General features: G+C 46.6%; 1 protein-coding gene across 5 annotated transcripts in view; it reads right to left on the bottom strand.

The window, feature by feature from the left end:
* The window catches only part of ADGRB1 (adhesion G protein-coupled receptor B1), a 680,829-nt gene that overhangs the window by 226,317 nt on the left and 432,603 nt on the right, over nucleotides 1–21,909 (bottom strand). For all 5 annotated transcript variants that reach the window (XM_063921150.1, XM_063921151.1, XM_063921152.1 and 2 more), the window contains 4 exons: nucleotides 20,722–20,823; nucleotides 17,206–17,312; nucleotides 7,848–8,042; nucleotides 6,280–6,348 (listed from right to left, as the gene is read on the bottom strand). In XM_063921150.1, coding sequence (XP_063777220.1) covers nucleotides 6,280–6,348; nucleotides 7,848–8,042; nucleotides 17,206–17,312; nucleotides 20,722–20,823 — 473 coding nt within the window. The remainder of the gene's footprint in view (nucleotides 1–6,279; nucleotides 6,349–7,847; nucleotides 8,043–17,205; nucleotides 17,313–20,721; nucleotides 20,824–21,909) is intronic.

Below are 21,909 nucleotides of genomic sequence, written 5' to 3'. Positions count from 1 at the left end.
GAAAAGAGACAAGAGGGAGAGAAGAGAAACAGAAAGGAAGGAGAGAGGAGGACAGGAGGAGGCGATAGGAGAGAGAAGGAAGGGCAGGAGAGTTGGAAAGAGAGAGAGAGAGAGAATGGTGGGAGAGAGAGAGAAAGAATGAAATATCGGCCCTCAATGTTCCTAATATCAGACAGTCCCGATTTGTCAGTGAGAATTTTTGTCATGAAAATTTCTACATTTTTCAATAATAACCAAGTCGGCTTATTTACAATATTTGCAGCCTATCCCCCAAATATTAAGTATCCCCCAATGTGCCATGGAGGGACCGCAGCAGATATCTCCATGTTTGCACCAGTCCATCCATTTCTGACACCAGTCACAACCCCCAAAGGCTGTCAGATTTATGAATGCAAAGCTAACATCATATGAAGATGGTGTCAGCCGCTGCAGCTTATGGGCTACAATTCACAAAAACGTCCAAGAGAGGGTTTCCAGACAATGGCTGCCGCACATGTGTGGCGAGTAGAGCACACACGCACAGGAGACCCAATAGTAGCGTGGAGAGACCACGGACGCAGCCAATTCCCTCTAAACACATTGCAGGGAATCCTCAGAAGAGTTGGGCGGAATCTGGGGGGATTTTTCCGTAGCCCAGCCGAAGCGGCAGTATCCTGGGTGATGTACACATTTTTGCAGCTTAGTGCAGTCCCAGTGCTGTAAGTCAGGCTATCCAATCCGACAACTCATGCACTGGGATTTCCTCCAACTCTTCTGAGGAAGCCGCTAAGGAAGGTGGAGAAACGCGTTAATGAGAAGCAGTTATGGTGATATCTAGTGCTCTACTCTGTATTGAAGAATTTAGGGTAATCCAGAAGAAAGAAAGGGATTTGTGGTGGATAAAACAGCGAATTTTGTTTGAATACAGTGTAATTTAATGTTTTATTGGTTGTTTGTGACTTTGTACCCTGATATAGAACCGCTCAGATCTATTGTTCTGTATATGTATTACAATACTTATAACTATACCATATAAGCAAAAAACCTGAAAGCAATAATTACCTGTGACCGATATAGTTATCCTCTTTCAAATAACATATTTACACATGTATATAAAATAAAGTGTCAGTCTGTAATTGTGTAAATTGCCTTATTAGATTTGATAATGAGCTGGGCAGAGCTTGATCAATGTAGCAATTACTATCATCACGCGACCATTAATTGCAGACTGCTCCGTAATGAGAAGGCCCAGTGCACAGCGACCCCATAAGGCCACAGAGGAATCAGCGGATACTGTAGAGTGTGCAGAGCAATCGCAGTCAATGAGAACCACTATGAATGTCGCATTTTGTAGAACAGTTATCATGTCACATAGAGGGTAATTCAGACCGGATTGCTGCTGTGCGTTTTCGCACAGCGGGCGATCAAGCCTGACCTGCACATGCGTATGTGCAGCAATGCACTGGTGCGACGGCCCGCAGCGATGGGATGGTGCGAAAAAAAGCGATCGCACGGGCGACTGCAAGGTGACTGACAGGAACAGGGCGTTTGTGGGTGGCAACTGACCGTTTTCAAGTGTCTGGAAAAACGCAGGCGTGTCCAGGCGTTGGAATGGAGGGTGTCTGACGTCGGCTCCGGTCCCAGACAGGCTGATGTGACCGCAGCGGCTGAGTAAGTCCTGGGCTGCGCAGAGACTGCACAAGATCTGTTTGTACAGCTCAGCTACACAAATGCGATCGCACACTTGCACAGCGAAAGTACACTCCCCCTGTAGGCGGCGACTATCTGATCGCAGCGCTTGCTAGCGATCAGGTCTGAATTACCCCTATAATCCGTATGCATCATGCACAGTAGCCGACATCAGTAACTACAAACATGCACTGCCGCCCTCCGTGTCCAGCATTCGCATCATTCAGCGTACCGCAATAGGAGTAACTGAGGAAGATAAACAGCAGGCCACTTTCCATAGAGAAGGATGTGGGGTCACTATGGGGTCACTATGGGTGCTGGGAAACCAATTTCAGGATCAAACTTCAGTGCCTATTTTGCATTCTGTCCTTAAAATGGTTTGGGATTGATATGCCGGTGACCCTATCCGTGATGTTGGTGTCGGCATTCAGAGTAGTGTTCGGATTCCGGCGTCGGTGACCGAATCCCCTCAATTTGGGAATGATACAGTTCCTCACAGGAGACTGATGATCAAATTAAAGGAGATTGGCCTAGGAAAAACTATTTGCACATGGATAAGCAGCTGGTTGGATGGCAGGGTACAGCGAGTAGTGATCAACGGGAAGTCTTCAACCTGGTCCCCAGTAGTCAGCGGAATACCACAAGGGTCCGTACTCGGACCACTACTGTTCAACATATTTATCAATGACCTAGAAATAGGCCTGGAAAGCACAGTGTCAATCTTTGCAGATGATACTAAACTGTGTAAGGTAATTAATTCAGAATTGGATGTGGAGTCCTTGCAGAATGATCTATCTAAACTTGAACTCTGGGCGTCTAAATGGAAAATGAGGTTCAATACAGACAAATGCAAGGTTATGCATTTTGGACTAAAAACAAACTTGCATCCTACATATTAAATGGGGAACGCCTAGGGGAAACAGAGTTGGAAAAAGATTTGGGGTTATTCATTGATAATAGGCTTAATAATCGTACACAATGTCAAAACGCAGTAAAGAAGGCAAGTAAGGTGCTAGCGTGCATAAAAAGGGGAATTGAGACAAGGGACTCGGGTGTAATCATGCCGCTGTATAAGGCATTGGTACGTCCGCACCTGGAATATTGGGGGTCATTCCGAGTTGTTCGCTCGCTAGCAGATTTTAGCAGCATTGCACACGCTAGGCCGCCGCCCTTTGGGAGTGTATCTTAGCTTAGCAGAATAGCGAACAAAAGATTAGCAGAATTGCGAATAGAAAATTCTTAGCAGTTTCTGAGTAGCTCCAGACCTACTCACAGATTGCGATCAGCTCAGGCTGTTTCGTTCCTGGTTTGACGTCACAAACACGCCCTACGTTCGTCCAGCCACTCCCTCGTTTCTCCAGACACTCCCGCGTTTTATCCTGGCACGCCTGCGTTTTTCCGCACACTCCCAGAAAATGTCCAGTTTCCGCCCAGAAACACCCACTTCCTGTCAGTCACACTCCGATCACTTCAACAATGAAAATTCTTAGTTCGGACGTGAGTAAATCTACTAAGTTTTGTGTTAAAATACTTAGCGCATGCGCACTGCGTACCATGCGCATGTGCATTTTAGCCTTAATCGCTCCGTTGCGAAAATCGGCAACGAGCGATCAACTCGGAATGACCCCCATTGTGTTCAGTTTTGGGCACCATTGTATAAAAAAGACATCAGTGAGCTCGAAAGTGTTCAAAGGCGAGCTACTAAACTGATTAAAGGCCTAGAAGGACTGGACTATAAGGAAAGACTTACTAGGCTAAATATGTATACACTAGAAAATAGGCGCCTAAGAGGAGATATTATTAATATCTTCAAATATGTAAACATATCACAAAGAGTTATCAGAGGAATTATTTATTAAAAGAACACAGTTTAGGACACGTGGGCACTCGCTGCGACTGGAGGAGTGAAAGTTCTGTACGCAACGGAGGAAAGGGTTCTTCACTGTTAGGGCAATCAGGATGTGGAATTCCCTGCCAGGGAAGGAGGTAATGGCGGACTCTGTAATTGGATTTAAAAAAGGAATGGATAAATTTCTGAATGAAAAAGCTATCCAAGGTTATAATACTTAAAATATCAACGTGGTTAATCCGGGGGTAACATGAGTTATAGTAGCAAACTAGTCATAAAACATTACTCAGCGGGTACGTAGATTCATCACAACTTAAAACAGGTTGAACACGATAGGCAATTTGCCTCTATTCAACCTCAAATACTATGTTACTATGTTACTATGTTACTGTGTTACTATGTTACTATGTGCTGGCTTCCGGGACTTTGGCAGAATACCGACCATGCCATCCCGATGTTGAGAATCCTGACAGGGGAAGGTAAGTATATTTACCTTACCCCAATGGCCCCTTAACCCTAACCCTCCCTACCAGCAGCCTAAACCTAGCTGCCCCCACCCAACCCCCACAGCCTAATCCTAACCATCCCTGGTGGTTCCTAAACCTAACCTCCCCGCCGCCCGCAGCCTAACCCTTACCCTCCCCAGGGGTGCCTATCCCCAGGGGTGCCTAACTCTAACCCCCTCTTCCCAAAGCCTACCACTAACCACCCCTGCCCTGCAGCCTAGCCCTAACCCGTGGTGCCTAAACCTAACCCCCCCCCCTCTCCCCACAGCCCAAACCTAACCCTTCCCTTCCCACAGGCTAACCCTAACCGGGGGAGTCTAAAGCCCCCCCCTTGCTGGCTCGTTGCACTCGCCACCGAACACGCAGTGTGGCGAGAGCAGCGAACCTGCAAGGGGACTTGTTGCGCTCAAATCCGCGCCGGCCGGGGCGCGTACAGGCACCCTGGCCACCGGTAACCATACCCAACACTTTTCACACCTGTGTTACAAGTCTGTAAACTTGGGACAGGCAGGAACAGCCCCCACACTATAGCGTTCTATGGACAAGGCAGTAAGGTGATCGTTAACAAGCTCTAACTACAGTTGTGTCTACCAGCTATCTCTCCAGTAACTGGGGAGGTCCCAGGACGCATGAGGTGCAGCGCCGCAGAACATGCCGCTAATACAGGGATCATCAGGAGCTCGCCGCCTGATCTTGCCTTTGGCACTTGTTGATGAATGATTCTGCCTCCAGCGGAAGCTAAAGGGCTGATACTGTAATAAGGAGCCTGAGGATTCCATTCCTGTGAGAGTCATCACTCACAGACTCCGAGAGCGGCAGCTTCTCCTCTTCTTTACAACATCACCACAGAATCACTCCAGCAAATCTTCCTGCCGTGCATGCTAATTAATGTGGGTACTCCTATGCAGTTATACAGATGGAGCAGGGTTTATTACAGCGAAAAGGTAAAGCAAATAATTTGTGCTACGGTGCAACATGGCAGTAGTGGAGTTACCGTCAAGTTCATTTTAAAACAATGTTTTTATGCTACGGTGCAGTATCAGCTGCAACAAAGTACTCTCCACCTGTTCAGTTCCATCTTTCACAGTTCACACATCTGACATATATGAATAAAGGGGGTTTATTAAGAGCTATTAGCAAACCAAAAAAAGCACATTAAAGGGCAAAACCATGTGCACTGCAGGTGGGGCAGATGTAACATGTGCAGAGAGAGTTAGGTTTGGGTGGGGTGTGTTCAAACTGAAACCTAAATTGCAGTGTTAAAATAAAGCAGCCAATATTTACCCTGCACAGAAACAAAATAACCCACCCAAATCTAACTCTCTCTGCACATGTTACATCTGCCCCACCTGCAGCGCAGCATGGTTTTGCCCACTAGTGTGCTTTTTTGGTTTGCTATCAAACTTGAATAACCCCCAAAGTCATCTGTCTGTATTTGTATCACTGTGTCCTGTATGTTACCATTCTGTTAGCCTGATTCTGCGTCGTATGCCGAGCCACGCAAAACACCAATATGCACGCAGTCGGGTGATGTTTTAAGTACTGTGTACACGTACTGAAAGCGCATGAAGACGACGAGCAAATTTGGGAGCAGGGAGTGTGGATCTTAGTGGGCGTTCCTGGGATGCAACAGGGTAGGAGCTAGGCAGACGCGGGCGTGTCACTCACAGCATTTAAGGCGCAGAACCGCTCACACAATACACCGCACTCAGACGGAGAAACTGCCCCTGCCACAGGATGGGTGCAAGTTTCCATGACGGGATACTTTATCACCATGCAATTTATAACTCTCCAAGGCTTGATCAATCGGGGCCCTAGAACATACAGTATATTCCAAATACCTTACACCTCCTGAATCACCAGTCCATACATGACCTCCACAAATGGACCATGCATGTTTACAGCTTATAAAAAGGACAACTTTCTGGTATACTGTAGCCTGAGAAATCAATAACTATGGCTCTCTTTTTCTCTGTGTATATGTCATGAGAGCCATCACTTCCAGGAGTCTCTATCATCTATCAGGTGGTCTCGCTGCAAAACCTCCTTTGTAGGCTGCACCCCACCCCTCTTTATTTGTTCATTACTGAACGAGATCGTTCATATCGCCCACACACATCGGCAAGTGTGTAGGGCTCATTAGCCTCAAACCGCCAAGGACTCAACGGAACCCCCTGGACTTGAAAATGCTGGTGAAACAAAACACAGCAATGGCCATGAGCGTGACGACTGGTAACAGGTGAAATCAGCACTTACCGTCTGGGCCTCTTCCCATTTGTCCCTGTTTTCGTCGGAGAGCAAGTTGCTGATAATCTGCACAAAGTTCTTCATGAAAAAGTAAAAGATAATCAGTCAGTATTTCCAGGCAATTAGCACACGGACAGATTGTTACCTACATTACTCGTGAAGTTCCCGGGAACATTGAGCCTCCTCTCCCGGGTGTTGTTCAGCACTTCCCATCCCACCTCTCTCTCTCTCTGCAGCAGATTTAGCATTTCTCAGCGAGATAAGTAAACGTGACACCAGACACTTGTGGTCTAGCAGCCGCTCTGCCTGGCATTTACTTTCATTCCCTTCTCCTTTCATCTCCAGCCTACACGTGTCTGAGGCGCACGGTTACACAGCCTCCTGCCTATTGATTCCTGCCATCTGAGCTGATCGCCTCTACCAGTAATCTATACACAGGGACCGAGGCTCCTCTCAGACTCTTCCCTTATCTGGACACTGTGTTCGAGATGAGGTCCACCAGGCCTTTCATGTCAGCTCTCACCACCTGGACACTTTTATCTCACAGCTCAATTACTGCAAAGAGCTAAACTCGGGTCACCCTGTACAGCACATTCCAAACAGCAGTGCATGATGGTAGTCTTACAAGACCTGTACAGATGAAGCCATGCTCATCTTTGGTGCGACGCAGCAAGCCGCATGTATCAAACACCCCACACAAGAGGTTTCCGCTTGCATTTCCCAAATTTATGTTTCCTACTTATGTATGAACGGGTCATTGTAGGAGGTACAATTATCTCCCGTCCTAATACCTCCATCAAAGTCCACTGGTCCCCTAATAGCTAGCATTAGCCCGCTCAGTCTTGCTTCTTCCTATAGGTAGTCGGGATGAATTGCAAAGAGAGATCCATTTGGATCACCGCACCTCCTCGCAATGTGCATGCGTGACCCGCCCCTTTTGCAGTAATGCTGCCCCCGCGAGATCCTTTTGGTGAATAGCAGCTAAAGTTAAGCACTGGATTCCAAAATAAGTGTTGATATGGATGGATCAACAGAACAAATATTGATACATAGATCCCTACAGCTCTTAGGGGGGAGATGTACTAAACAGTGATAAAAGTGAAGAAGTGAGCTAGTGGAGAAGTTGCCCATGGCAACCAATCAGCTGCTCTGTATAGTTTTATAGTATGCAAATTATAAATGTTACGTCAATGCTGATTGGTTGCCATGGGCAACTTCTCCACTGGCTCACTTCTCCGCTCTTATCACTGCTTAGTACATATCCCGCTTAAAAACTAATTTATTTTAAAGCAACATAACAGCAACGATACTCTAGAATCCTATTACAGTACTATAGTAAGTGGCCCATTTTGCGAACACAGGTTATTCTAGGAGAAGGGCCCCTTCTCAGCTAGCTGCTTGGACAGACCTTAAAGAGCTATGGTTGAGATGTTGCCAATAGCAACCAATTAGATTCTAGCTATCAAGTTATAGAAAGCACTATTGGTTGCCCAGGGCAAAACCGCCACTTATTTTATATAGAAGGTTTGGTACACCTCCCCCTATACCCCCGTAGAAAGCTGTGTTTCTCGGCTCACCTGGACATCATTGGAGGAGGGGTTGTGGTAGGGCCGGCGGAAGATCTCGGTCATGTTCCTCAAACTCTCCACAGTGGATAAAATGTCTCCACTATAACTGGCCCCTTCTTGGGTGACTTCCACCAGGTTCTGTAAGACCCCTGAGACCCCTTCTCCTTTCTGACCCCTCTGAGCTTTAGAGAGGTGATCCCTGATCTACAACATAAGCACAGAACAGGAAGAAATCATGAGGGGAGATGTATCGAGCCTTGGTGAGAGATAAAATGACAAATCATTTCATAGTCTGTGCCAGATAAATGATTGGTGGCTCTTCTCCACTTTCTCTATCTCTCCAAAGCTTGCTACATCTCCCCAACAGTGTATATTATTAATGATCATCAGCATTATCTAGACACAATAACAATGACCATAACAAAGGGTTTCATTACCTAAAAGTCAAAGGGGGTCATTCCGAGTTGTTCGCTCATTGACGATTTTCGCTGTGCTGCGATTTGTTGCAAAATGCGCATGCGCAAGGCACGCCTGAACCCGGGGCAAGGGCCGCTACTGTCATTAGCATACAGATGCAGAGATGAAACACCCACAAAAGACACTAAGCGATCTACTAATACCCCTTTTACACTCGCAGAAAAATCCCGGGATATTGCACGTGAACGCGCATGATCCCGGGATTTTTGTGAGTGTGAATGGGTACAGGGACAATTTCCCGGGACGAGCATCCCAGGATTTCAACCCAGGTCTCGACTTGGGTTAAATCCGGGACCGTCCCGGGAAGCTGGCAGTGTGAACGGGTATACCGGGTCAAGGCGACCCGGCACCCGTTCTCTGCATAGGACGAGGCGTGCTTGGAGAAGATTATCTCCAAGCACCGCCTCCGCTAGAGTCAGCGGTGACATCACCGACCCGGCAATATGCCGGGTCGGCCTGCTAATGAGAAAGGGTCATTCCCGGGAATGTGTCATGGCAAATATACCGGGACACATCCCCGGGAATGACCTTTCCTGTGAGTGTAAAAGAGGTATTACTAATCCCTGGATGGATATAAAGTGGACGGAGGTAAAGTACCAGCCAATCAGCTCCTAACTGTCATTTATCAAACCCAGCCTGTGACATGGCAGTTAGGAGCTGATTGACTGGTACTTTATCTCTGTCCACTTTATCTCCATCCAAGGATTATTAAATAGACCCCTAAAGCGGTTGCAGCAGCCTGGTACTCAGAATCAGGCCCAAAGAGACTTGTGTACTATTAGCACAATGGAAGAGATAAGTGATATTAAGGGGGGTATTCAATTTAGAGATGAGCGCCTGAAATTTTTCGGGTTTTGTGTTTTGGTTTTGGGTTCGGTTCCGCGGCCGTGTTTTGGGTTCGAACGCGTTTTGGCAAAACCTCACCGAATTTTTTTTGTCGGATTCGGGTGTGTTTTGGATTCGGGTGTTTTTTTCAAAAAACACTAAAAAACAGCTTAAATCATAGAATTTGGGGGTCATTTTGATCCCAAAGTATTATTAACCTCAAAAACCATAATTTACACTCATTTTCAGTCTATTCTGAATACCTCACACCTCACAATATTATTTTTAGTCATAAAATTTGCACCGAGGTCGCTGTGTGAGTAAGATAAGCGACCCTAGTGGCCGACACAAACACCGGGCCCATCTAGGAGTGGCACTGCAGTGTCACGCAGGATGTCCCTTCCAAAAAACCCTCCCCAAACAGCACATGACGCAAAGAAAAAAAGAGGCGCAATGAGGTAGCTGTGTGAGTAAGATTAGCGACCCTAGTGGCCGACACAAACACCGGGCCCATCTAGGAGTGGCACTGCAGTGTCACGCAGGATGTCCCTTCCAAAAAACCCTCCCCAAACAGCACATGACGCAAAGAAAAATAGAGGCGCAATGAGGTAGCTGTGTGAGTAAGATTAGCGACCCTAGTGGCCGACACAAACACCGGGCCCATCTAGGAGTGGCACTGCAGTGTCACGCAGGATGTCCCTTCCAAAAAACCCTCCCCAAACAGCACATGACGCAAAGAAAAAAAGAGGCGCAATGAGGTAGCTGACTGTGTGAGTAAGATTAGCGACCCTAGTGGCCGACACAAACACCGGGCCCATCTAGGAGTGGCACTGCAGTGTCACGCAGGATGTCCCTTCCAAAAAACCCTCCCCAATCAGCACATGATGCAAAGAAAAAGAAAAAAGAGGTGCAAGATGGAATTGTCCTTGGGCCCTCCCACCCACCCTTATGTTGTATAAACAAAACAGGACATGCACACTTTAACCAACCCATCATTTCAGTGACAGGGTCTGCCACACGACTGTGACCGATATGACGGGTTGGTTTGGACCCCCCCCAAAAAAGAAGCAATTAATCTCTCCTTGCACAAACTGGCTCTACAGAGGCAAGATGTCCACCTCATCTTCACCCTCCGATATATCACCGTGTACATCCCCCTCCTCACAGATTATCAATTCGTCCCCACTGGAATCCACCATCTCAGCTCCCTGTGTACTTTGTGGAGGCAATTGCTGCTGGTCAATGTCTCCGCGGAGGAATTGATTATAATTCATTTTAATGAACATCATCTTCTCCACATTTTCTGGAAGTAACCTCGTACGCCGATTGCTGACAAGGTGAGCGGCGGCACTAAACACTCTTTCGGAGTACACACTTGTGGGAGGGCAACTTAGGTAGAATAAAGCCAGTTTGTGCAAGGGCCTCCAAATTGCCTCTTTTTCCTGCCAGTATAAGTACGGACTGTGTGACGTGCCTACTTGGATGCGGTCACTCATATAATCCTCCACCATTCTATCAATGTTGAGAGAATCATATGCAGTGACAGTAGACGACATGTCCGTAATCGTTGTCAGGTCCTTCAGTCCGGACCAGATGTCAGCATCAGCAGTCGCTCCAGACTGCCCTGCATCACCGCCAGCGGGTGGGCTCGGAATTCTGAGCCTTTTCCTCGCACCCCCAGTTGCGGGAGAATGTGAAGGAGGAGATGTTGACAGGTCGCGTTCCGCTTGACTTGACAATTTTGTCACCAGCAGGTCTTTCAACCCCAGCAGACTTGTGTCTGCCGGAAAGAGAGATCCAAGGTAGGCTTTAAATCTAGGATCGAGCACGGTGGCCAAAATGTAGTGCTCTGATTTCAACAGATTGACCACCCGTGAATCCTTGTTAAGCGAATTAAGGGCTGCATCCACAAGTCCCACATGCCTAGCGGAATCGCTCCCTTTTAGCTCCTTCTTCAATGCCTCCAGCTTCTTCTGCAAAAGCCTGATGAGGGGAATGACCTGACTCAGGCTGGCAGTGTCTGAACTGACTTCACGTGTGGCAAGTTCAAAGGGCATCAGAACCTTGCACAACGTTGAAATCATTCTCCACTGCACTTGAGACAGGTGCATTCCACCTCCTATATCGTGCTCAATTGTATAGGCTTGAATGGCCTTTTGCTGCTCCTCCAACCTCTGAAGCATATAGAGGGTTGAATTCCACCTCGTTACCACTTCTTGCTTCAGATGATGGCAGGGCAGGTTCAGTAGTTTTTGGTGGTGCTCCAGTCTTCTGTACGTGGTGCCTGTACGCCGAAAGTGTCCCGCAATTTTTCTGGCCACCGACAGCATCTCTTGCACGCCCCTGTCGTTTTTTAAAAAATTCTGCACCACCAAATTCAAGGTATGTGCAAAACATGGGACGTGCTGGAATTTGCCCATATTTAATGCACACACAATATTGCTGGCGTTGTCCGATGCCACAAATCCACAGGAGAGTCCAATTGGGGTAAGCCATTCCGCGATGATCTTCCTCAGTTGCCGTAAGAGGTTTTCAGCTGTGTGCGAATTCTGGAAACCGGTGATACAAAGCGTAGCCTGCCTAGGAAAGAGTTGGCGTTTGCGAGATGCTGCTACTGGTGCCGCCGCTGCTGTTCTTGCGGCGGGAGTCCATACATCTACCCAGTGGGCTGTCACAGTCATATAGTCCTGACCCTGCCCTGCTCCACTTGTCCACATGTCCGTGGTTAAGTGGACATTGGGTACAACTGCATTTTTTAGGACACTGGTGAGTCTTTTTCTGACGTCCGTGTACATTCTCGGTATCGCCTGCCTAGAGAAGTGGAACCTAGATGGTATTTGGTAACGGGGGCACACTGCCTCAATAAATTGTCTAGTTCCCTGTGAACTAACGGCGGATACCGGACGCACGTCTAACACCAACATAGTTGTCAAGGCCTCAGTTATCCGCTTTGCAGTAGGATGACTGCTGTGATATTTCATCTTCCTCGCAAAGGACTGTTGAACAGTCAATTGCTTACTGGAAGTAGTACAAGTGGGCTTACGACTTCCCCTCTGGGATGACCATCGACTCCCAGCGGCAACAACAGCAGCGCCAGCAGCAGTAGGCGTTACACGCAAGGATGCATCGGAGGAATCCCAGGCAGGAGAGGACTCGTCAGAATTGCCAGTGACATGGCCTGCAGGACTATTGGCATTCCTGGGGAAGGAGGAAATTGACACTGAGGGAGTTGGTGGGGTGGTTTGCGTGAGCTTGGTTACAAGAGGAAGGGATTTACTGGTCAGTGGACTGCTTCCGCTGTCACCCAAAGTTTTTGAACTTGTCACTGACTTATTATGAATGCGCTGCAGGTGACGTATAAGGGAGGATGTTCCGAGGTGGTTAACGTCCTTACCCCTACTTATTACAGCTTGACAAAGGGAACACACGGCTTGCCACCTGTTGTCCACATTTCTGGTGAAATACCTCCACACCGAAGAGCTGATTTTTTTGGTATTTTCACCTGGCATGTCAACGGCCATATTCCTCCCACGGACAACAGGTGTCTCCCCGGGTGCCTGACTTAAACAAACCACCTCACCATCAGAATCCTCCTGGTCAATTTCCTCCCCAGCGCCAGCAACACCCATATCCTCCTCATCCTGGTGTACTTCAACACTGACATCTTCAATCTGACTATCAGGAACTGGACTGCGGGTGCTCCTTCCAGCACTTGCAGGGGGCGTGCAAATGGTGGAAGGCGCATGCTCTTCACGTCCAGTGTTGGGAAGGTCAGGCATCGCAACCGACACAATTGGACTCTCCTTGTGGATTTGGGATTTCGAAGAATGCACAGTTCTTTGCTGTGCTGCTTTTGCCAGCTTGAGTCTTTTCATTTTTCTAGCGAGAGGCTGAGTGCTTCCATCCTCATGTGAAGCTGAACCACTAGCCATGAACATAGGCCAGGGCCTCAGCCGTTCCTTGCCACTCCGTGTGGTAAATGGCATATTGGCAAGTTTACGCTTCTCCTCCGACAATTTTATTTTAGGTTTTGGAGTCCTTTTTTTTCTGATATTTGGTGTTTTGGATTTGACATGCTCTGTACTATGACATTGGGCATCGGCCTTGGCAGACGACGTTGCTGGCATTTCATCGTCTCAGCCATGACTAGTGGCAGCAGCTTCAGCACGAGGTGGAAGTGGATCTTGATCTTTCCCTAATTTTGGAACCTCAACATTTTTGTTCTCCATATTTTAATAGGCACAACTAAAAGGCACCTCAGGTAAACAATGGAGATGGATACTAGTATACAATTATGGACTGCCTGCCGACTGCAGACACAGAGGTAGCCACAGCCGTGAACTACCGTACTGTACTGTGTCTGCAGCTAATATAGACTGGTTGATAAAGAGAAGATGTCTATGTAACTATGTATGTATAAAGAAGACTGAAAAAAATCCACGGTTAGGTGGTATACAATTATGGACGGACTGCCTGCCGAGTGCAGACACAGAGGTAGCCACAGCCGTGAACTACCGTACTGTACTGTGTCTGCAGCTAATATAGACTGGTTGATAAAGAGAAGATGTCTATGTAACTATGTATGTATAAAGAAGAATGAAAAAAAACCACGGTTAGGTGGTATACAATTATGGACGGACTGCCTGCCGAGTGCAGACACAGAGGTAGCCACAGCCGTGAACTACCGTACTGTACTGTGTCTGCAGCTAATATAGACTGGTTGATAAAGAGAAGATGTCTATGTAACTATGTATGTATAAAGAAGAATGAAAAAAATCCACGGTTAGGTGGTATTACAATTATGGACGGACTGCCTGCCGAGTGCAGAGACACAGAGGTAGCCACAGCCGTGAACTACCGTACTGTGTCTGCTGCGACTGGATGATAAATGATATAAAAAATATATATATATCACTACTGCAGCCGGACAGGTATATATTATATATTATATAATGACGGACCTGCTGGACACTGTCTGTCAGCAGAATGAGTTTTATTTTTATAGAATAAAAAAAAAAAAAACACAAGTGAAGTCACACGACGAGTGTTTAACTTTTTCAGGCAATCACAATATAAGTATACTACTAACTATACTGGTGGTCAGTGTGGTCAGGTCACTGGTCAGTCACACTGGCAGTGGCACTCCTGCAGCAAAAGTGTGCACTGTTTAATTTTAATATAATATGTACTCCTGGCTCCTGCTATAACCTATAACTGGCACTGCAGTAGTGCTCCCCAGTCTCCCCCACAATTATAAGCTGTGTGAGCTGAGCAGTCAGACAGATATATAATATATATAGATGATGCAGCACACTGGCCTGAGCCTGAGCAGTGCACACAGATATGGTATGTGACTGACTGAGTCACTGTGTGTATCGCTTTTTTCAGGCAGAGAACGGATATATTAAATAAACTGCACTGTGTGTCTGGTGGTCACTCACTATATAATATATTATGTACTCCTGGCTCCTGCTATAACCTATAACTGGCACTGCAGTAGTGCTCCCCAGTCTCCCCCACAATTATAAGCTGTGTGAGCTAAGCAGTCAGACAGATATATATAATATTATATATAGATAATAGATGATGCAGCACACTGGCCTGAGCTTGAGCAGTGCACACAGATATGGTATGTGACTGACTGAGTCACTGTGTGTATCGCTTTTTTCAGGCAGAGAACGGATATATTAAATAAACTGCACTGTGTGTCTGGTGGTCACTCACTATATAATATATTATGTACTCCTGGCTCCTGCTATAACCTATAACTGGCACTGCAGTAGTGCTCCCCAGTCTCCCCCACAATTATAAGCTGTGTGAGCTGAGCAGTCAGACAGATATATATAATATTATATATAGATAATAGATGATGCAGCACACTGGCCTGAGCCTGAGCAGTGCACACAGATATGGTATGTGACTGACTGAGTCACTGTGTGTATCGCTTTTTTCAGGCAGAGAACGGATATATTAAATAAACTGCACTGTGTGTCTGGTGGTCACTCACTATATAATATATTATGTACTCCTGGCTCCTGCTATAACCTATAACTGGCACTGCAGTAGTGCTCCCCAGTCTCCCCCACAATTATAAGCTGTGTGAGCTGAGCAGTCAGACAGATATATATAATATTATATATAGATAATAGATGATGCAGCACACTGGCCTGAGCCTGAGCAGTGCACACAGATATGGTATGTGACTGACTGAGTCACTGTGTGTATCGCTTTTTTCAGGCAGAGAACGGATATATTAAATAAACTGCACTGTGTGTCTGGTGGTCACTCACTATATAATATATTATGTACTCCTGGCTCCTGCTATAACCTATAACTGGCACTGCAGTAGTGCTCCCCAGTCTCCCCCACAATTATAAGCTGTGTGAGCTGAGCAGTCAGACAGATATATATAATATTATATATAGATAATAGATGATGCAGCACACTGGCCTGAGCCTGAGCAGTGCACACAGATATGGTATGTGACTGAGTCACTGTGTGCTGTGTATCGCTTTTTTCAGGCAGAGAACGGATTATAAAGTAAACTGCACTGTCCTCACTAGTAAACTCTCTCCACTCAGTCTCTACACTTCTACAGTAACAGTACTCCTCCTAGTCAGCTCCAGTAAATCTCTCTCAGTCTCTTATAATCTAAATGGAGAGGACGCCAGCCACGTCCTCTCCCTATCAATCTCAATGCACGTGTGAAAATGGCGGCGACGCGCGGCTCCTTATATAGAATCCGAGTCTCGCGATAGAATCCGAGCCTCGCGAGAATCCGACAGCGTCATGATGACGTTCGGGCGCGCTCGGGTTAACCGAGCAAGGCGGGAAGATCCGAGTCGCTCGGACCCGTGAAAAAAAACATGAAGTTCTGGCGGGTTCGGATTCAGAGAAACCGAACCCGCTCATCTCTAATTCAATTAGGTTAATTTTTTTGCCTAGGCAAAAAAAGCAGCAAGAGCAAAAAACATGCGGATCCACGTGTTTTCACACCTGCACCGGGCAAAACAATGGCCGTTTTCGATGATTTTGAGGCATTTTTTGCCAATGCATTTTCACAAAAAAAGAAGTGAAAAGACATTGGTGAAGATGCCTTAAAAATGGTCAAAAACAGCACGCAATTGAATACGCAGGGGGGTGAATTCAATAGCTCCGAAATTGTCAGAGCTCTCTGAATTTCCCCCTACCCCCAAATCTCCTTCGCGCTCAACATGCCGACGCATGCAGTGATTCTTCTTACTAGCAACACTATTTGCAACATTTTCACGACTTTTGTGGTGGGAAACGTATCTAGCACCTTAGGACATTCTAGCAGCACTTACTGACACAAAAAATAGACACTTTGCAGAGATAGCTCTGTATACAAACTTATTCCGCTTCTGTGATGATCTCTGTGATGATCTCCTATACTGTAGCATCCCCCATGGGAAAATGCAGCAAAATGTCATCCTGCTGGGTTGAAGGTAACACAACATAGAAGCCATAATGCGGCCAGACAGGAAGCAGAGCCTAGACGTGTGTGGACTGATCCACACTCTGCATCCCCCAGCTATTAGCCCACCCACACTCTGGGTAATCCCATAAATGGTCACTGCTGCATTCCCTGACAGTAGGCACCTTAAGCCTGAGTATCGCTGAAAAGTCCCGGCCTCATTAGTCGCTGCAAGGTGAAATCAGATTTTGTGTCACATTTTATTGTATTGAGATGGAAAAGTAGCAAGTTCTGGCGTTCCTAATAGCACATTTACCAGCTTAGGTGTCACTTAGTAGCACTAAATGTACAACCTGGAAATTCAGCGCACAAAGGTGAGCACAATTCAAGAGGGAATTATGGCGGCTTACTGAGTACATAATCACACAAATCACAAAGGCACTTACACTACTCCATTTCCCAGATGCCGTGTATCTGCAACGCATTATCAGATACAGTACCACCAACCTGTATTATTATACCATGAAAACTGCTTCACAGCTCGTAGCAAAAAAAATAGAACAAATTGAATTAAATGAGAAATAATAAGCATGCAGCGAGTTGCCAGACAGTTTTTTATATTCCTCTTACCATCTGTTGAATATTCCTGTAGTCAAGGGAGACGCATTTTATGTATGTCGGGACCTCCCAGTACGCTTCCCCTACTTCATCCAAGACACATTTTCGGAGGATGAGCCCTATGAAGAAACAAAAAGACGTCACCGACTGGCGGTAATCCATATCGTGAGCGGAACTAATAATGAAGAGGATTCAGCCTGTCGAGTGATTGGGAATCAGGTGCGAACGGGTCCGGAATGCGCATGCGCAGCGGGCGCACTGCACATGCGCGACGTTGCCCAGTGACAGGGGTCGCCGGGTTACGTTGCGTCCTACGAAGAAAGCGGTCGCAGAGCCGACCGCAAGAAAATTGACAGGAAGAAGGTGTTCCTGGGCGGATCTGGACCGTTGGCTGCCGTTTTCGGGGAGTGGTAAGGAAAACGCAGGCGTGTCCAGGAGAACGGAGGGCGGATGTCTGACGTCAAAGCCGGCTCCAGCAATGCAGAGATCGTCGCACAGGGTAAGTATGTCCAGGGCTGGTCTTGTTTTACTTGAAATTTGTTTAGCTTGGCAGGGCTGCACAAGCGATCGCAGCCCTGCTATGCTAAAATACACTCCCCCATAGGCGTGGACTAGTTGATCGCACCAGCAGCAAAAAGTTGCTACGTGCGATCAACTCGGAATGACCACCTTAGTTAATTGCTAGGCTAAATATTGGCTGCCTGGTTCTAGCTGTCCGTGGTGCTGAACCTGCAGTAAGCTGTAACTTCATACATTTATCATATTATGCTTCACTTCTTATATACTGGACTTGCTGATATCAGTCCATATCATTGTATTTTATGTTTTCGCACGGTTAGATAACAGTTTGCTGTTGGGCATTTTACACCTGTAATATTACGCTATGTCCACGTGGAGGGCTCACGCTGGCGTCCTGGCTGCATAAGAGCATAACGGAACATGAGTTAAGTTAAATGATGTAGTGCGTTAAATGATGAGGTCAAAGGTGAGGTGATGATGAAACCGTGAGGTAATAAGGTACATAATAAATGTTATGAGGTAAATAGTGAAGAAACTAGCGTTTGCCCGCAACTTCGCTTTCGTGAATGTCTGTTATTGCTCAGCGGAACTAATTTTACAAAGACAGTAGTGCCATCTAATATTGTGATTATATTTTATATTGTACAAATTGATCACAAAATGTCTTTTTAAACAATATCTGCAGGTTTTCCTTCAGGGATTAATGCAAAAAAGATGCTTGGGGCTACTAACTTGTGAGCAGTGCCATTTCTAGCGGCGGGTGAGCCTTGCGATTGCACGGGACACCCGCCGAGGCACTTGCAGTTCCTATCTGGCTCACCTTCCTCCCTCCCATATTGTACTCCACTCGGGGGGTGGAGTTTCGCTGAATGACATGGTTGCATTGTGACGTCACTACGCAACCGCATCATTTCATGAGACTCCGTCCCCTGAGTGTAGTTCTATGGGCGGGGGTAGGGGAAGCAGAATAGCTGGTGGGCTAATGCCCACCTGTGATTATACACCACTTAGCAATGAGCATTACCCTTGGCAACCCTTGGCAGCGAGCATGAATCCAAGAGCATGACACCCAGCGCATGAAACCCCTGGCAACAAGCATGGATCCCAGAGCATGAAACCTCTGGCAGCAAGCATGACATCCAGCGCATGAAACCCCCGTCAACAAGCATGACACCAAGTGCATGAAACCCCTGGCAACGAGCAGGGGCATTAAAAGTAGTTAGAAGCTTTACTGTAGGGCATAATGTATCACGGGCATTGTGGTGTGTGGCATAATATGGTGCAGGGGGCATTACTATGTGGGGCTTAATATGGTGGAATGTTTTATTTTTTTTTCCTGTGGTGGCCGTGATCTGTTGGTGCAGGGTCAAAAACTGGGGTGTAAGGTGGTCTTTTCCTGAAAGGGCACTCTCATTTTAGAGAGGCCACATCCATTTTAAAGAAATCATGCTCCCTCGTCTGGATGGCATGCGCCTTCACCGCACGCAAAATATGTTTTTAGTGCTCGCACTGGAAGCCAAATTGTCTAGAAACAGCCCTGCTCGTGAGCAAGCCACGTAAAGCTGCCCATGGGAAAAGCAGCTGGTGCTGAGGTCCACGCCTGTGGCCCTGAGCTCCTGTGATTTAACCAGATGCTTACAGAAAACTGGGCACATCAAGATCATACATACATCAGTTTCTTTCTAGGTTACTAAATTATGCAATAGTGAAAATGTGATCCAAATTGATCCAATAGTTTTTGCATAAACTTTTGGCTTTGCCCAATTGCTAACTTTTTTGGTTTGCTAACAACTCTGAATAACCCCCACAATTTGGGGGTTTCTGCTTGATAATGTTACTCATGTTACACTCACCTCCGGGCCCAATATGACAATCTGTGACACAGGACCACGAGGTCATCACAGTACATGTCCCATCGGGAAGGAAAACCCTGATTTGTGTATTAGTTTCCCAGCAATAAGTAGGGAAATGTATCATGTAACATAGGTTTTATATATTTGTTGCTGGATTTGTGAGAACAGCGGCAGGATCAGGACAGAACATCAACAAGAATATTTACTTTGCACGTTTGTAATCATCGTGTTACCTATATTGCTGTGAGAAGTGCATACATTATTAAATAGGCAATAATGACCATGTTTTCTTTGTATAAATTATTCATTTTGAATAAAATTAATTGTGTCAGCTGATCAATATGCAATCAGCCTATCAGGTCCCTTGACATCCCCGAGGCACGGAGTTGGTTTCCACTGGAAACACCAGCGGTGTAACAGTACTTACCAATTTCCTCATTTTCACGGGAATTACGTAACTTCATTAAGAAAATGAATGGTGCGTACTGCTCATGGAATGTCAGACACAATGAAAAGGAATTGCCACTCACATTCTATGGCAATGGCACGACACAAGGGCCCTCATTCTGAGTTGATCGCTAGCTGCCGTTGTTTGCAGCGTAGTGATCACTTAAAAAAATGGCAAAACTACGCATGCGTCTGGACCGCAATGCGCATGCGCGGTGTACGGGTACAAAGAGCATCGTTGTTTTGCACTGCTTCTAGCAATGATTCCATTTGCACAGCCGATCGCAAGGAGATTGACAGGAAGTGGGAGTTTCTGGGTGTCCACTGACCGTTTTCTGGGTGTGTTTGGAAAAACGCAGGCATGTCCAGGCATTTGCAGGGCGGGTATCTGACGTCAATTCCGGGACCTTCGTCGCAGCAATCATCGCACAGAATAAGTAACTACAGGGCTGGTCTTGTTTTGCACAAAATGTTTTTGTACCGCTCAGCTGCACAGGCGTTCGCACTCTTGCAAAGCGAAAATACACTCCCCCGTGGGCGGCGACTATGCGTTTGCGCGGCTGCTAAAAGTAGCTAGCGAGCGATCAACTCGGAATGAGGGCTAAGGTTTGCAATGTTTGTAGCGTGAAACTAAAAGCACACGTGTGAGAGGGATGACCCCGCTGGGGCACAGGGCGCTGGATCAGACAGACAGCCGAGAGCGCGTTACCTGTGGCGTTCCGGGGGCACCGAGCCTCAGCCGTCTCTCCCGCCGGATTTGGTTGCCAAACAACAGAAGCTAAATTATCCTCAGGACAAATTTCATGAGGTTCTGAAAAGACAGAGAGGTCACTTTTCTTAAAGGTTGCTTGTATTTACCAGTACATTCTCATCCCTCCAGCCTCTTCTCAGTCTTTCCCAGGCGTCTTACAGGAGTGATGAGAACTTTGGCGGCAGAGAGATACACATACAAAAACAAAAAGTTACAAAAATGTTGATAATGTGTCATCCGCTCGTGATGAACATGTCTGGGCAAAGAGGTCATTAAAAAATGTTTATTGGAGTTACTGGTTGTAATTTGCTTTTTAATTACCGGGCAGATGCAGCGACCTAATAGTAAATGGAGACAGATGTTTAGGGGGGAGGGGGGGGGGGGGAGGGGTGCATGAAAGTAGAGCAGGTTAGAAGGGTAACAAATTGGAATTGCCATTTTCCGAGGTTTGCCCCATTCCAGCCAGACATGTTTCTGTCCTGTTTCTTAAAATGTTGTAAATATGAATACGGAAGATACAGCGTAGACTTCTCCTTGGCAAATTATCTATAAATAATTAGCTTTTCCCATTAGATCATTTTGATGTCCGTATTGGTGACCTTTTTTCGGTACTTCCAGGCTCGTGAGATCAGGGTGAGGAAACCCTTCTGCCTCCTGGGTTGGGATTTGGTGGAGTAACTTAGAAATCAGCTCATTTAATGAGCGAGCCCTGTCACCCGCCAGTCTGTAATGTCCCATTTCATACAATGACAGGTGTTCTTTTCATTGTAAGGATTATGAAGACAGGTGTTCCAGGAGAGGGGCGCGTGTGCAGGCAATCTCATTATTTGCCACCGTCTAGGATGTTACTTACAGTTGTCATGAATATGTTATTTTTTATACAAAAAGAATTTGGACCCTCAGGCAATAGAGGGGGGGGGGGGGAAGGAGACTGCCCCCCGGGGGCCTGTGCTAGGGGGCATGTGGAGAGATGGTGACACGTTAGACAGGTAGATCTCAGTGAGTTATTACTAATATTAGCCCATAGGTTCTAGAACAGGCCTTGTGTGACTGTGTAACTCAACATTTGGGGGAATATTGTGGCAATCAGGCATGCTGGTACTTGTAGTTCAACTGCAGCTGTAGATCCATACAGCTACTGTAGGC

Source organism: Pseudophryne corroboree, chromosome 5 (genome assembly GCF_028390025.1).
Source record: "Pseudophryne corroboree isolate aPseCor3 chromosome 5, aPseCor3.hap2, whole genome shotgun sequence".
Lineage (NCBI taxonomy): Eukaryota > Metazoa > Chordata > Amphibia > Anura > Myobatrachidae > Pseudophryne > Pseudophryne corroboree.
Note: the sequence above shows the minus strand (reverse complement) of the source record. Positions and strands in the feature narration are given on the sequence as shown.